This window comes from Oreochromis aureus, linkage group 4 (genome assembly GCF_013358895.1).
Source record: "Oreochromis aureus strain Israel breed Guangdong linkage group 4, ZZ_aureus, whole genome shotgun sequence".
NCBI classification, from domain to species: Eukaryota; Metazoa; Chordata; class Actinopteri; order Cichliformes; family Cichlidae; genus Oreochromis; species Oreochromis aureus.
This window is the reverse complement of record NC_052945.1, coordinates 31,877,976-31,895,583: the sequence shown is the minus strand read 5'-3', so window position 1 is coordinate 31,895,583 and position 17,608 is coordinate 31,877,976. Positions and strand designations below refer to the sequence as shown.

Below are 17,608 nucleotides of genomic sequence, written 5' to 3'. Positions count from 1 at the left end.
CGATCTACTGTACAATATAAAGCGCCTTGAGACGACTGCTGTTGTGATTAGAAATGACATTTCATATTTTACAATATATTATTCCCGCTAATTTGTAGTAAGATACAAAATAAAACCAAAGAAATAATTGGTACTGCGAAAGAACCTTCATAAAATTCAAGGTTTTACTGCATTGCTCTCTCTCTCTCTCTCTCTCTCACTCTCCCTCTCTTTTTTAACCCTTGTTGAAAAGTAGACTCCTACCTGTCCCCATGTCATACAGGACTGGTATATGAGGCTGCTTGATGGCAATAGGGAACACAGCTTCATGGTTTTCAAACTGGAAAGTTACTAAAAACAGAAAAATAAAACATACTTATTGTACACTAAAAAGAAGATTCTTGGCTTAAAAGACAAGGCTCTGAGTTCCCAGACAATGCTGACCAAGGTCTCCAGTGTTGATATGGTACACTGTGCTAGTATAGGACACTTTAACCAGCACGTCGTTGAGCAGCTCCAAGCTTCTGGACTTGATTATCATTTCTTTCTCACGAAAACCTGTGAATTACAATTTCACAACATTTCATTCAAGTGTCTTCTTTAGATTGAAGTTTGATTGTGAAGGTCAGAACATGTCAAACCCATCATAACCCTCCATCCCCTATTCATATTTTCAGGACATAAATGTGCTACCATAGAATACAGTTAATGACTCAGAACATATTTGTTCCTGATTTGCAGTGACCCATCATTTGAAGGGATATATCAGACACAAATCAAGCCAACAAATTTACCTCCACAACATAACAGATTTGTTTAGTATAGGAGTTATAGCTTTTATTTGTCACCAATTTATATATAAACTGATGAGAAGTGGAATCTCACCTTTGACTGTGACCTCTGCTGGTGGAATATCTGTGGTAAGGATACCTTTAGAGACTTTTAAGACCACCTAGAATAGAAAAATCTGAATAAACAAAAAAAGTACTCAGAGTATTCATACTTACACAGACATCTGTGACATCATTCATTTTAATCACATTGATAATAAACTCTGGATATAAACTTACATACAATCATTTTTAATTTCCCTAAATTCTTGTGGTATTTGATTTAGATGTATTATCTTACATTTGAAAGCTGGCCCCAGACCACAACCACAAAACCAGACCCAGTGTCATGGCCTGATGTTACTGCAGGGCTTTATGTATACAGCTAGCAAAATGCTAAAGAGAGCCTAGGGGCCATCCACATGGGAAGGACATGACATCCAGAGACCAAAAAAAGTTAATAATGTAAATAAGTGACTTCAAGTGTCAATGAATGAAATAAAGCACTGGCGGGGCAACTGGATAGTTCCTGAGTTAGACTTTATACATTATAGTAAACATATTATTTGAAAAAAAGCTTTGGTTTAATAATCTTTTAACAAATTATAAAATTCATATTACTAACGTTCTGACTTTCAATATCAAAATCATATTCAGCAAAGTACCTAGGGCCTGACAATTTTGTTTACAGTATAGTTTCTGTCTTTAACTCAAACTCAACACCAAAATGGCTGCATTTGCAAATGACAAAGAATTATTCCTAGAACATAAAGAATGCAAATTCAGCATCCTTGTTTCTTTAAAATCTCTATGATAATAGTATTAAAATTAAAGTTACCAAGCGCTTCTAAGGTCATCACAATTAGTGTAAGGAAATTTAAAGTTTCACCAAGTAGAAACAATACAGTGGCAGCCTTGAAGTTCACTGTTTTTTAAATAAAACATACAGGCCTACCTTTGGAGTCTAGAAATATTTGATACCCATCTTGCACCTCTATTATTCTAACAGTTAGACTTTGGTGAGATTTCCCTATCAAGCTGAACTGTTTTATGACACTAACCTTGTAGCTGCTTCTTTTTCCTGCATGCAGCTGTAAACCTAAAATTAAAATGAACACACTGTGACAGCATCCCATGATGGAAAGAAATACATTCATCAGTGGGTATATTGACCTTATAACAAAGAAACTTAAAAAGGCAAATGATCAAGGAAGTGACTGAACATGTGAAAATCGAGATCCACCTTCCTTTCTGTAACCATGGTAACTGTACCCTGAAATTGTGTTTGATAATATATGTCATGCTGCAGTGCCTTTTTTGTGTATCTTATTTGTGTATGTATTTGCGTGATCTCTTTTATTACTCATTACCTCTGTATTTCTTCATGTCTCACCTGGTATGACAAAGGAGGACAAGGGCTGCACTGTATAACCCTGGATTGGATACTGCAGAGGAGAGTTGGGCAAAGCAAACAGCAGCTTGGATAGGACAGAAGTTGTCCTGTGGAAGAAATGAGGTGTATGCAAACACAGATCATTTTGACTAATCTGACTTCAGGTACAAGTCTCAGTCATGCCATCTGCAGAAATTCTCTGATGACTCTGCCATCGTGGGCTGTATCAGGGATGGACAGGAGGAGTACAGGAGTGTGGTGGACAGCTTTGTCGAGTGGTGTGAGCTAATCCACCTACAACTTAACATCACAAAGACAAAGGAACTGATTATGGACTTTAGGAAGCAGGCTCCTCCTCCTACCCCTGTCACCATTAGTGGGGCTGATGTGGAGATCGTTGAGGACTACCGGTACCTGGGGGTACACTTGGACTGTAAACTGGACTGGACCAAGAACACCAATGCTATCTTCAAAAAAGGGCAGAGTCGGCGTTTCCTACTGAGGCGGCTCAGGTCCTTCAATGTTGGTAGGAAAATGCTGACCATGTTCTATCACTCGGTGTTGGAGAGCGTCGTGTTCTTTGCAGCTGGGGAAGTGGGGTGAAGACAGCTGATGCCAACAGGCTGAACAAACTGATTAGAAAGGCTGGTTCTGTCCTGGGTGTCAGACTTGAGAACCCGGAGGAGGTGTCTGAGAGAAGAATGCTAAAAAAGCTTCTTTCTATCATGGACAACCCCTCCCACCCCATGCACGCCCCCATGATGGACCATCGGAGCAAACGCAGCAAAAGACTCATTGCCCCGAAATGCAGAACTGACCGCCACAGTAAATTCTTTGTGCCGGTGGCAATAAGACTGTATAACTTGTTAGAGTGAATTGTTAAATGTTTGTCATTTTTATGCTTACCATCCATTTCTACATTGTTTAACTGTAGGATGAAAGGAATTCCACTGTCCCCCTCCCCAGATTCTTGAGGTTCTGGGTGAGAGGCTGTAGTCCTTTATTACAGGCAACATCCTTGTGAAGGTCTTTTTGATGTAAGCTTCCTGCCCAGCAGGAGGTCTCACCACACACACACACACACACACACACACACACACACACACACACATTCCTACTTACATATAGAAGTTCACACATATACATACAATGCCTTAGAACCATGTGGGCGTTGCTTGCTGTGTTTTGTGTGAACTGTCTCTCAATAAAAGGCAGCGAGAGGCCATCGTTGGGGTCATTCGTGATGAGCTAAGATACCAACGAGGCCTCCCTTGCGCAAGTAATCGATCAATCAACTGTCTTGTTTTCTTTCATGATGAATAAGTCTCTAGAACTAGCGGGGTTTGTGGGAACAGACCCAACATTTATTTGGTCCTTCGGAGCCGGAACCTAACACATAGCATTCACTGAGGAGAGGGAGAGGACGCCACCGCAGTCTGCTAGCAGCCATCGTCTGGGACGATGGCAGACGACAGTTTGCGCCTGAACTCTCCTCGGGATGGATGGCGATTGACGGGACACAGAGACTCTTCCCATGAACGGAAACAACACGAATAGTGAGTACAGAAGGCCTTAGAGAGCGGCTACGTGCCCGTGCGTTAAAGCAGGTACGTGAGTGCGCAAGCTGTGCGTGTAGACGCAAGCTGCCTGGTTTCCCCGCCAGTGTTTTTGTTTTTAATTTTTTTGATTTATTTAAGGAGGGTTAAGTCGGTTTCTCCACCGAAGGAGGTTTAAAGAGGTTTCTCCACCGAATAGAAGGAGGGTAAGGACGGTTTCTCCACCGAAAGGAGGATAGAGCTCTATAAAGATAAAAAAGGTTCTCCGCAGTTAAGGGCATTGAGTGTATGGTTTCTCCACCAATGGTAAGGAGGAAAGAGCTCGCCGCGGTAAGGGGGATTATAGGCCCAAAAAGAGTGTGAATGAGCGTATATGTGTGTGAGTGCCAGTAAGTGAACGCAGCAGCACAGAAGAAAAGCGGTGTTAATGGATTTCGGTGACCTGTTGTGTACACGTAGCCTGGGTTTTGGTGTAAGTCGCGTTGCCTGCTGCAAATTTAAAAGAAGTCTGCCTTGAAAGAGGATGAAATACACTGCAAAGTATTTATTGGGCAGCACGTGGTGTGTGGATCGTTGAAGAATGAAGTGAAATTGTGCTCTAAGCAGAAGTGAGTGTGAGCGTGTCTGACGTCACGGTGTGTGTGAAAAGGTATCCAGCTGGGGCAGACGTGATTCTGCAGGTCACCTGCCCAGCGGACAAAGAAATAACATAGTTGTGTGGTGAATGATAGCACGAAGAGTGTTTGGTGTTTCTCAGCCTGAAACAGCTGTAATGCTACTTTCTGTTTTGGAGAGAAGGATAGTTTAAAAAAGAGAGAGAGATGTGTGTTGTTTTAAGCAGTGATGAGAATAATGAAAATGTGATGAGAGAGGCACACAAAAACATACAGAAAATGGATTAACTATACTAACCCTACATGCATATACACAATAAATGATACTCATGAAGACCAGACAGCATCTTAAGCATGAGATTCTGTTGTCATCTGTAGAATTACAGGGATTATTTTACATAACCATCATCTTTATCATTGCATTAATTATCATTTCATCCAAGCATTTATTGAAGTTGCTGGCATTATGTTATAATTTGTATTACAGGGGTTATCATAATCAAATATTAACATGTTTATTACAGGTGCAGTTATAACCACTTTAAATCGTTGAGTTAAATCTATAATCTTAAAAGCTTATATGCTGAGTATATTGTTACAGTAAAATAGTAGCTGAGCAAAGGCCTGAATGTATTCAGCTTCTTGTTGCATTTGAGTTTGCCTAGTAACAGGTGACAGAAGGAGGACAAGTCCATGGGGACCTCATCACCATATTTGGAAAAGGATGCCAGAAAGGGGAACTCCTGTCTCTGCATTTATCTCTTAAAATTGATCATTATCTGTAGAAGAGGCAAATAATGTTCTTAAGATGCAAGTTATGTGCTTGTAAACGCAAGAGGGGGCGTTATAATACCCTGATGTTATAAAAGCAATCTGAAGTGTATTTTTGGACGGGGATTTACAACTGATGTTTTGCAGTGTACATCTCCCCACGCTGCGTGTATTCATTAAAATCAATTGTTTGACCGACCTCTTCTGGACCATCGTTGTTTTACTCTCGTCCTCAATTTCGGACCCGTAACATTTGGTGCATTGGCCGGTGGTTGAGGGGGGAGAGAGTTGGAGATTGAGATCGAGAGGGTCCGAGGCGCTCGAATGGGCAGACACGAGTCAGTGGTCGAAGTGAGTGGACATAAGCCGGCTTATTCAAAGGTAAGGCACTACCTGTTGAATTATTTCCAAACTGTGCCAGATTGGATATTACAAAATTAAAAGTTTACTCACTGAAATTACTGGTAAATGTCTGTTTTGATTTTGGTGAAAATCTCATGAGAATTGAAATTGAAGTAATGATAATGAAACGTTAAGTGACAGTACTGATTAAATAAAAAGCAGTTGGACTGCTAAGTAAATTTAAAGCAGTTGGACTGCTAAGTGAATTTAGAATAATAGGTAATTGGTCGTTTTGTGGGTTACACTCCCAATTGGTTATAAGGTTGGACCTGCGTCGGTCATACACTTGTTCTGAGGTGTTGATTGTTGTTTCAAAGTATTATAAAAGATTCTAGAATGGCAGTTGGACTGCTAAGAAGTGCATTGTTCGGAGGTGACACTCCAAATTTCCTGGGGACGCTCAGGATTTTCCTTGGGAAGGGATAGTCCGATTGGCAATCGTGGGCAACTGGGGACGGCCCAAAATAGCTACTGACTAGGTCAGTTTACCGTCCGGGGCGGTGGTTTGCACTTTTTTGGGCAGTAAAGCTTGGAGCTTGGGCGTTAGACGCTTTTAAATTGTGTTAGGGACCTTAGGGATTCGACCAGCTACAGTTTGGAACTGATACTGTGTAATTGATAATAAAAAACTTGGAGTTTATCCCTTGGAGGGTTAACTTAAATTTATCGAAATTGTCTAGGTGTTAATAGGCCTGATAATCTCTGCAGTTGTAATTATAAGACGTCTGTGTAATATAAAAGAGACTTGTGTGTGAGAGGAGTCTGTGAGTCAGGCTGGTATTATTTTTAGACTGTGTGTGTGAAAATGCAAATAAGGCAGCTGCGAGGTCCCTAGAGTTTTAGGAAGTTTATAGAGACTGTTACACATTGCTAAATGCCTGTATTTAAGACGCTGGTTTTGTTTATTACAATACTGTAAGTAAAGTTTTATTTCTTGCCATGACTGTATGACTTTTTTGCTGGGTTTTGAGATAGGATACATAAACTGTTGATACTTAGGACCGTTATTTGGGGTCTGAAAATTGAAATTGACTTTGAAATAATTTCATTAATAAAAATGTCTGTAAGTGATGTCTCTTTTGGTGTGTTCAAGTAAGATGTTTTAGGATTCTTAGATGGGTTTTGTTTCAGTTTGAGATAATATATACAGTTACATTTGGTGTTTCTCAGGTATTGTGGTTGACTTTGAGTGATACATATAGGTGTAAGTCGTTTGATGTTTGTTGGGCTAAGGAGGACTTTAGAAGATTGTAAGTGGTTTTTCTTTTAGTCCGATAATATATAAGTAGTTAGATTTGACAGACTTGTTTACATTTTGGCTTTATGTTAATATAGGTTGCAGCGGGCACAGAGGAAACACAGCACAACATCTTAAGGGTTTAAAATAATAATAAATAAATGAATGAAGTTTCTTATGGGTTTTTGTGTGTGTTTTTAGGGATAGTTTTTGTGGGTTTCTAGGGGGAGTGTGTGTTTGTGTGTGTCAAACGGGAGGTCTGAATACAGCTAGTGAGCTGGTGACAGACGCTGTAACATGAAAACAGAGGAATTAGAGACTAGAATGTCCTAGAAAGCAATAAAATGCATTTTAGCAAGCTGTGAACGGGTTAAACCACGGTTGGTTTCACAAATAATGCTGGATAGAAAGTTGAATGCGTGTGTTTAAGACGCCATTTGTGTTTATTAGAGGACATAAATAAATAAATAAATAAAGTTCTGAGTTGCTGTAGTGGATGTATAGTAATTGACTGAGTTTTGATATATCTATATATATATATATATATATATATATATATATATATATATATAGAGTGCACTGTATATACCGAAGACTAACATATTACTTTCAATAGTAACTTCTTTTCAGAAATAAAGGCTGTGGTGTTTTATTTTTTCCAGTTATGCGTGTGCTGTGAGAAGGATTAGAGGTTTCAATTGTTCTTATTTCATTTGCTCCTTCTGAGTTTGAAAAGCATGCCTGTAAAATACTCTTAGGAAAGCGTATTTTGAGTGATTTTAACTGTGTGAATGCTGTCAGTATTTGATTTGAGTGACTCTGTGTGATTTGTACCAAATAGTAAATAAGTAATAATAACACTAGGGAGGTTTATAGTAGAATGAGTGAAAAAGTGGAAGTTTGAGAGAAAAGGCAGTGTGTGTGAGACGATTATGAAAGTATTGTGTGAATGATGTCACAAAAACTGACAAATGCAAAAACTTAGTATATTTAAAAGTGTGTGTGTGAGGAGAGGGTGTATTGTTTTTAGACCAAGACCTAACAAAACTAAAGAGGGTTTGTAGACTGTAAATATGAAAAAAAAAACAAGTGTTTGATTAATCTGTAGAAACAGGAAAGAGAAACAGAAAATACTGTGCTGCTGTGTGTGTGACAGGAAGGTGTGTGTGTGACTGATGATGTCAGGGGAGCACCCAAAGAAATAGACAGACGAGTTAAATTCCAAGAAGATGAAGCGAATGCATGTTTTAAGAAAAAGTAATAAAATTATATTAATTACAGGTTTTAGAAAAGAGACAGACCGAGAGAAATAAATACATGAACTAACAATTACATTAATGAATTGAAAACGCACGTACACAAACTGTTACATGTGAAATTATTGTTGGAAAGTTTAATACACACATGAAATAAAGAAAGCAGTTTACACTCCTTTAATTTCCAGAACAAGTGTGTCCCCTAGACCTGATAACACCCTTGCCCAGTTGGCCCCCGTATCAGGCGAGCATGGAAGGCTGGATAGCCCATGACGGGTAAGATCCCACCTCGAAACCCTGGGACAACCCAAGGCAGGCACAGTCACGACTGCTCCCTAGGTCCCTAAGTGAGCTTGGAGTCACTGGAGGAGACGGGACTTCAAGGGTAAAGCCGCTGGGCACAGGCAGAGGGGAAATGTCATTAACAATGACCAGTGATGAGCCAAAGAGAGAAAACACACCCTGTCAAAAGGAGTCTGAAACACTGCAAAAGAAACATTTACAAGATCACAAAGATCACAAAGAAACATTTATAAAAATCACACATACAAACAGAAAATGCACTAACCCTACAGAGATAAGCTCATGAAGATTAATGCATAGATAGTGATTAAAACCTGGCTAAGAACACAAACATATGTAATTAAATCAGCTTGCTAATTTCATGAGTGTTAAAATGGTGTGAATGTTGAAGAAAATACACTTAAAACACACTTGGATAAAATAGAGTTGTGGAATAACTCAAAAGAAGCTGTATGACAAGGGAGTGAGTTATGGAAAAAAAACAAAAGAGAAGTGATTGAAGTAGTTTAAAAGGGTGACTTAGGAGTGCTCTTGCACTGATTGATCAAAGCAAGTGATTAGTATAGAAAGAAAATGAAAATAATTGAATAATGTGATAAGGTTTAAACATGTATTTCTCTTGCCAAGTTTACTTGTGGAGATATGACTCAGTATGCAAATTAGTTGGAGTGAGTGACGACAGAGGAGCTTCCTGTGTGTGTGTGTGTGTGTGTGTGTGTGTGATTGAGGCCTTGAGGAAAGGAAGCAAAGTAGACTGTTCAGAGGTGCAGATTTGGACAAGAAATTTATAATTTAGTGTTGACACATTGTTATAACGTGTTTATATTTCAGGCTGAATCTAAGTATGGTGAAGTGTCAAAGGGGACATGGTTGTGTGTAAAACGGTGCAGCTTTTTACAAGGTTTTCAGTGCATTGAATGGGTGAAATTTAAGATTGTTTAAGATTTTTTGAGGTTGTTGTTTTCATTTTAATAGAGGGAGTTTTAATAAACATGGACATGTCTAAGGGGGCCCATTGGTTTTGTAACAGTGCACTTAGAAAAAAAAACCTGACAGGTGATTCTGTTTTGTGTTTTGATGAGCTAATAATCAGTTTTCTTTTTCTCATTTTTGTTCTGAAGCAGGCCTGGAAGAGAGTGAACTAACAGTGCTGACAAAATTCTTGGGAAAACAAACGAAAGGTGGGCTTTCCAGATTATAACTGGCTGAGGAAGGCTACCTGTGGGGACCTGATTGGCTGTGAGTCTCTGTCTAAAAGGATTGTAGCGAGCCAATCCAGACAAAAGCGTAAAGAACTATTTTCTAAAAAAGAGAAAACAAAATAAAACAAATGAATGATCTCATTTTGCTGATGTGGAGAATCTGATTATTCGTGCAGGAGTCTCGAATATTGGAAATATGATGTGTGAATGCATGTGAGTGAGTGTGTGACTGGACCAAGGTGGGGATGAATAAAATGTTGACAAACAGGAGGAGTGGAAGACTTAATTCTGGGGATGCTGATGTTTGCTTGGAGGAATTTTGTTTTATTTACTGGGGTTGGATTATGTTATTACATTATGAAATGCTAAATGCTAAAAGGAAACATTTTTGATATAACTCATGTTACCATTAACTGAAGAAACACATGATTGATAACTGTTCTGTTTTAAGTTTAGTTTTTGTTATAACACAGATTGGATCATAAAGGGGGAGAGTTGAGTATGAAATGTAAAGTATAGGTTTTGTTTTCAGGAAATTCCAAGGATCCAGACGTTTGCATGGAGCAAGGAGTTTGAGAAGATTTGACATAATGATTAAATTGATTTTATTCCTTAAACACAGGTTTACAGGGCTGGAGCAGATCTACCGGAGAGGAGGATGGCTGAGGAGTTTGGAGAGATGATATGACTAACCTTTTTCCTTTAATTTACTAAGCCCGGTGATGCATTTTGAGTTTTTGAGTTTTATTTATTTGGACACATCTGGTGTGTCCAAATATAAAGGGGAATTTAAGGGTAATTTGAAATGGGTTCTAGGATCATTTTATGACTTTTGGGGTTTTTGATAATTTAGATATGGTAAAACTGAGGCAGAAATTGTTATTTTTAAATAAAGTTAATTTTAAAGTAAAATGAACTGAATCCTGTTTAGAAGATAAAATGCCGGTGTTCATGAGAAGTTGTACACCAAATTTAAAGGAAAATTGTGGGACATTTTTGAATAAAAGATACGCTTTGGGGAAAACTAGTGAAGATTTTAGGAGTAGAAAATGTTTGATTTCTTTTTTATTTTTAGAATAAGTGGTTATAATGCAGGCTTACACATACAGATATTACATAGATTTATTTCTAGGGTAGAGGAGAGAGTTTCTTAAGAGAGTGTTAAAAGTGTCGCTGACTCAAATGAATAATATTGGAGATTATATATGTAGAAATGATTTTTTTTCTTACACATTGCAATCGTGCTCATTAACAGAGTTGATGTTCGGTCCATTTAAGGTCATAAGCTTCGACGAGCGCGATGTCTCAGTCGATATATTGCGGGGGACTTGGAGCAACAGAAGGATAAACAGCATTCACGCTTACGAACACACATGATTTAAATATAGGCGAGGCCAAAGGCCTGGACTTGATGTAGCTTTTAACTGTACAGCTCCTAACTTGCAGGGATGGTGTGGAGTGTAATGAATGAATGCAAAACATGCTTACAGACACAAACATGACATAGATTTATTTTATAGGGTAAAGGTGGAACACATGTTGCTTTGTTTCTGCTTAGCAACTACTGAGGCGGGTGAAACAAAATGTTGTAGATAATGGAAACTTGTCTAACTGGCATTAACAGTAACTTCTGCATGTTATGTATATGCTTGAAGCAAAAAGAGGCGTAAATCCTGATAGAAATTTTGAAGTGTGCTTTCTAGCGGAGAGTTAGGCTGACATGGGGATGGTATATATTTTACCCTGGGTGTGTTTAATAGAACTAAAAGCATTGGTCACACACATAAAGAGCATTGAGATTAAGTAAAGTTAATATAAAGGATAGAGCCCAGAACATGATATTGTGAACCAACTTTGAATAATTAAAGGAACATTAGATGAATACAGTAGATTAGTGAGGTGTAGCAGAGAGAGGCTGTTTGTTTTCTATCCCTTACAGGAGAAGATTTCAACTAGAGAGGGACCCAGAAAAGGAGCAGAGACCACTTAAGCATGAAGTGTTTTCAAGTGGGAGCTGGCGTTTTATTACTGGACCACCTAGATGACATGAGGCTATTGTCTGATTTGCCGAGTCAGGGGACGGCTAGAGAGGGTCAGAGCGAAGGCAGTGGACCTGGGAATGGTGGTTTCGGTGCCCATGATGCCATTAATGGATCTAGAGGTGACAGAGTGGGTCGAGGAGTGACACAAGAAAACGGTGTGGAGAGGGAATTGTAGAATTACAAGGATTATTTTACATAACCATCATCTTTATTATTGCATTAATTATCATTTCATCCAAGCATTTATTGAAGTTGCTGGCATTATGTTATAATTTGTATTACAGGGGTTATCATAATCAAATATTAACATGTTTATTACAGGTGCAGTTATAACCACTTTAAATCGTTGAGTTAAATCTATAATCTTAAAAGCTTATATGCTGAGTATATTGTTACAGTAAAATAGTAGCTGAGCAAAGGCCTGAATGTATTCAGCTTCTTGTTGCATTTGAGTTTGCCTAGTAACAGGTGACAGAAGGAGGACAAGTCCATGGGGACCTCATCACCATATTTGGAAAAGGATGCCAGAAAGGGGAACTCCTGTCTCTGCATTTATCTCTTAAAATTGATCATTATCTGTAGAAGAGGCAAATAATGTTCTTAAGATGCAAGTTATGTGCTTGTAAACGCAAGAGGGGGCGTTATAATACCCTGATGTTATAAAAGCAATCTGAAGTGTATTTTTGGACGGGGATTTACAACTGATGTTTTGCAGTGTACGTCTCCCCACGCTGTGTGTATTCATTAAAATCAATTGTTTGACCGACCTCTTCTGGACCATCGTTGTTTTACTCTCGTCCTCAATTTCGGACCCGTAACACATCTTGTCCAAGTCACTAGTAAGATGAAAGTGATACATAGACTAGTGGACTGAATATTATAGGAGGACAGATGACTGCATCATAGAGTAAAACAGAATGCTGATGAGGGGTCTTAAATGAGTGAGCTGATTGTGAGTTTCTGGTGTGTGAAGAAGTTTTACCATGGCACACATTTGGATACATGAGAAGAAACTTATTATGTGATGAGACAACAAGGTTATGCTGTATGTTGTGTGTGGCTGATTGGATGAATGTTTGAGATTAAACTGGCTGTTGATTTGTCTTTTGTTACTAAGTTGAGCCTGCCAATTGGGTTGGTACGATTTATCCCCATGGCATGAAAAACATGTGTCATGACTTAAACCAGGCCTTTCTTTCCTTTGCTTTCCTTTGCTTTCCTTTCCTTTGTTTTTATTTTGTTACTTTCATGGTGCACTGAAAGTTTCGGTTGATGATCTCTGTTTGAGCAGATCTGCACGATTAGAACAGAAGCGCTATACGACTCGTCGTCGAGAAAACTGTTGCAAAAGTGAGTTTCTCCAAAAATTAAAATGGGCTCGGGAGAAAGCCACTTATTTGGGACAATCAGAAAACAAGTCCCTGCCAAAAAGGATTCAGCGACGTAATCCAGTCTAAATTCTTTTTTTCTTTTTTTGAAATGACGTCATTGCTGGCAGTAGAAACTTATTGCGCCACGAGAGGTTCTACTGTCAGCAAATAAAAAATGAGTGGAAAAACTGACTGACAAAAGCTGACAAGACTGACTGACTTAACACCATTGTATGAAGTTAACCCCCACCTGACAAAGGTGTGGATGCATCTCTGTGTGTGTCTCTATTGCAGGAGCAGAAGGAGACCACAGGAGGAAACTTGGGTCACATGACTATGTGAACTCTGCAAATTTAACCTTTTAGTTTAAAATTTTCTGTGTCTGTGAATTCACCATGGGTGTGTCATTAACTACTTTGTGTTACTCACAGAGATTACTGTGAGAAAGAGTGTATACAAATGCGCAGCGCTAACATTTACATTTCTTTTTACAGCAGATGGTTAATCATGTGATTCGATCATGTGATTTATAGCAGGACACATCTTAATGATGTTTTTCTATCACAGGATTACTAAGATTTTGTGTGAAGAAAACTGTGGTTACAGGCTGTGTGTTGATGATGAAATTACACTGTGTTGTGGAGAAAATATGAATGTTACAAGGGAGAAGTGAATACAGTGTGACACTGTGTTTGAAACCAGTGTTCTTTTTACAGCAGAGTGTTAACTTTATGACCTTTTACAGCACCTCTGGAACCTGTCGGCCGGCACCTGACCACCAGGATGAACCGTGTGTTTGGCTAATGTTTGTTTTTCTTTAAGAGTGCTTGTAAAGGATTCAGCACAGACAGACAAGTGACAATTGAACAATGTGCAGTGGTTACAGAATAGTTGAATATGGGGCTCATTAGCTGGCCACTATTGAGCTCACAGTGATAAAATGAGTGGAGTGACATTGCTTAAGGAAAGTCACCGATTAAATTGTGGAATAAATTGGGATGATTCATGATTTGGGACAAATTATGATAATAATAGTGATTTAATGATTTGAGAATATCTGCATATGATATTTGTCTTTTATGCTGAATACTTTATTACTCTTATGATCTATAGTTGGTTGAAAATGTGAAGTTTGATTTAACAGACGTTGTCTTCCAGGATATAGGCTCCAGGTGGAGCTGAGAGTTAGACAAGCTAAACATTTAATTGCTGACTGATGTTTTTACACAGGGTTACAGGTTGGAGTGAAGCTGCTCCAAGGGACAAACCCTGGAGATTGTTTTAGGGAGACTGTGCAACATTCTTGTACAGGTCTCATTGGGGTGTTGACACATGGCGGAAGCCATGTGGTGAGAGGAGTGTCATTTTCCTTTGCAGATGTCGCGAGGTGCCATGACAAGAAGGAGTGACTGAGGGGATCGTCCACAAGATGGAAGCTGAGGCCAGGAGAGAGTCTTCAGGAGGATCAGAGATCACCTTCAGCACAGAGAGCTGTGCTACTGGGCTTCCAGGAGATCGTCATGAGGAGACTTTTGCACAGCAAAATCTTAAATAAGATGAAAGACTTTCGACGTTGATGTTGAGGAAGACAACTAAGGTGTACGACGTGCTCTGCCTTTAAAATCTTCAGCAACGTTGAATCATGAGAACTTGAGGGAGCGTGCCAGGCTCCAAAAAGTGACACCGCAGAGGAGGTCCAGCGATGGATTTGTGGTTCTGTGAACAGCACAAATGCCAGGTGACTGTGAAATAACTAACAGCACTTTTTCCACAAGTGAAGCCAGTAACTTCCTATCCTAAAAGATTAGCTCTAGTTGCTTGTGCTTTACCTCCATGCGTGAGATCAGTATGTGCAGCAGTTTAAGCTGTACAATGTTTCAGGATATAGTTTTTCACCTTTTTGACACTGTTAGTTCCACACGAGGTAGATGTCTATTACTGCAGACTAAAATTACATTTCTGTCACCTACAAGACGCTTGTCTTTAATGTTACTGTTACTCTCACAACCACATATTACCATAAAGTGATGCACAATTCTGAATCCGTCAACCCTTTTTGCCAACGAAAGAAGAGGGCACTTTTCATGAGTGTAGAGACCACGTAGAGAAGGAGTTTAAGCCGAGGGATGACTTAATAGATGTGCCACTTGGTGGGGGACAGGTTTGGTTTGTTGATGGTTTGAGTTTTACAACAGTAGAGGGACAAACTAAAACAGGTTTACTGTAGAAGATAGTGAGAAAGGTATCTGTGCAGGACAACTAGCATGTTTCATATAATAATAATAATAATAATACATTTTATTTGAAAGCGCCTTTCAAAACACTCAAGGTCGCTGTACACAGTAGAGTAAAAAGCAACATAAAAGCAAAGAGCAACATAAAAACAAAGAGTTTACACAATCATAAAACATAAACAAATTTAAAATAGCCGAATGGAGAGGTTATGTGGGATAAGCTATTTTGAACAAGTGGGTTTTGAGTTGGGACTTAAAGAGAGAGAAGGTAGAGATATTTCTTAAATCAGGAGGTAGGGAATTCCAGAGTCGAGGAGCAGAGCAGCTGAGAGCCCTGCTCCCCATGGTGACAAGACGGGGGGAGGGGACGGAGAGTGAAAGGGAAGAAGAAGATCTGAGACAACGAGATGGGGCGGTGATGTTAACCAGATCAGAGAGATATGAAGGAGAGAGATGATGAATAGCTTTAAATGCGTACAAGAGTATTTTGAAATTGATACGATACTTGACCGGGAGCCAATGAAGCTGCTGCAGAACAGGAGTGATGTGGTGGATAGAAGGGGTCCTGGTGATGATACGGGCAGCAGAATTCTGGATGCGTTGAAGCTTATGGATGGATTTTTGAGTAAGACCAAAAAGAAGTGAATTACAATAATCAATCCGGGAAGTAACAAGGCTATGGACAAGAATGGCAGTGGCATGTGAGGTGAGAAAAGGACGGAGACGATTAATGTTGCGCAATTGAAAATATGCAGACCGAGTGACATATTTGCTTGAGTAGCAGAGATAGTAGGTTTAACAGAAGTGTGTAATGCTGAAGAGTATCAATATACACTGATAGCCAATATGCATTTGCTACATTACATTTCTTTGTAGTGCAGTGGGTGAGACGAGGTGTGACAGCCTCTACAGGGAAACCTGTAGAACACGCCAAACTCTTGCAAAATCTGCTGGAGGCAGAGTTTTTACCCAGTAGGACTGCCGTTTGTAAATGTGTAGCACACATGTGAGGGAAAGATCCAGTTGCATTAGGGAATGCTTTTGCAGATGAGATCGCGAAAGAGGCAACTTTAGGAGAACATGGTGTTAACATTTTACCAATGCAACACCAACAGATGTTGGCTATTATGCGGGATGCACTGGTAGACATGTATAGCCACTCTCCTACTGCAGGAAAACAGTTGTGACTTACGGAAGGAGCGGGATTGTAGGATGGTTTTTGTTATCTGTGTGATAACCCAATACTGCCTTAGAATTTGTATAAGACTGCTGCTATTTTGCGCCATGGGCTTTGCCATGTCGCAACAGGAGGGAGATAATGAGTAGTTTATACTTTAAGATTAAATACCCTTTTAAAAAAAATTTTGCAGGTCATGTATGATATGTTGCAAGCATAATTCTCGGGGTAATTTGAGACCTAAGAGAGGGAAATTCCCCAGACCCAGTCACCCATTACAAGTTATTCATATGGACTATAGAGCTGTCCAACTGTAATAACTATAAGTACTGTTTAGTGATAGTGTGTCCTTTCTCAAAGTGGGTAGAAATTGTACCAACTAGGGAAGCAGATGCCATTTCGGTTGCCAAAGCAATATGTAAGAATATCATTTGGAACATGGGATTCCCGAGACCATTTATAGTGATAATGGTCCACGCTTTGTAAATGAAGTGATTGGATTAATGGCACAACATCTAGGGATAACACTAAAACATCATTGTTTATATCACCCACAAAGTGCAGGGTTGATAGAGAGAACCAATGGAACAGTAAAGCTAAGACTTAGGAAGTCAATGGAAGAGACAGGCAGGACATGGTTAAACTGTATAGAATTAGTTAAGATGTACATGAGGATTACTCCAACAGAGAATGGTCTGATTCGTTGAGATTGTATATGTTAGAGCATTTAGAGTTCTAGTCTTCTGTAGTGATGATAGGAGAGCAGAAGAGAGAGCATATTAGCAGATTAGATGCTTTAAAATGTTTAAAAGTAAATAAGTCATGAGAACAAATGATCTGCCCGATGATTCTGTTTCTCCGCAGGAGCAGAGTCTAAAGTCTGGAGATTGGATGTTGTCAAAGGAATTTGCAAAGAAAAGCGTCTGGACTTCTTGAGTTGCTTGAAGATGTTTCACCTCTCATCCGAGAAGCTTCTTCAGTTCTAAGGTCAAATGGCCGAGAGTCCCAGATTTAAACCCAGTGGGAGTATCCCCCCAAAGAGGGACAAAGGACCCCCTGGTGATCCTCTAATCACATGAGCCAAGGTGTGAAAGCGGGTGTGGTACCTAATCAGCCAGGGTTTCGGGTGAGCTCATTGTGAAACAAAAAGGCCATCTATGTCCACTGTGAGCGACCATCTTTGAACAGAGGTGGTGGTTTACGACACCAACTGTCTGCCATCTATAATCCAGTTTTGAGTTC

General features: G+C 39.4%; 1 protein-coding gene across 1 annotated transcript in view; it reads right to left on the bottom strand.

The window, feature by feature from the left end:
• The window catches only part of LOC116335537 (beta-1,4 N-acetylgalactosaminyltransferase 2-like), a 39,262-nt gene that overhangs the window by 8,022 nt on the left and 13,632 nt on the right, over window positions 1-17,608 (bottom strand). The window contains exons 4-8 of the mRNA XM_039611596.1: window positions 2,203-2,309; window positions 1,871-1,908; window positions 865-931; window positions 424-537; window positions 244-330 (exon numbers count right to left, since the gene is read on the bottom strand). Coding sequence (XP_039467530.1) covers window positions 244-330; window positions 424-537; window positions 865-931; window positions 1,871-1,908; window positions 2,203-2,309 — 413 coding nt within the window. The remainder of the gene's footprint in view (window positions 1-243; window positions 331-423; window positions 538-864; window positions 932-1,870; window positions 1,909-2,202; window positions 2,310-17,608) is intronic.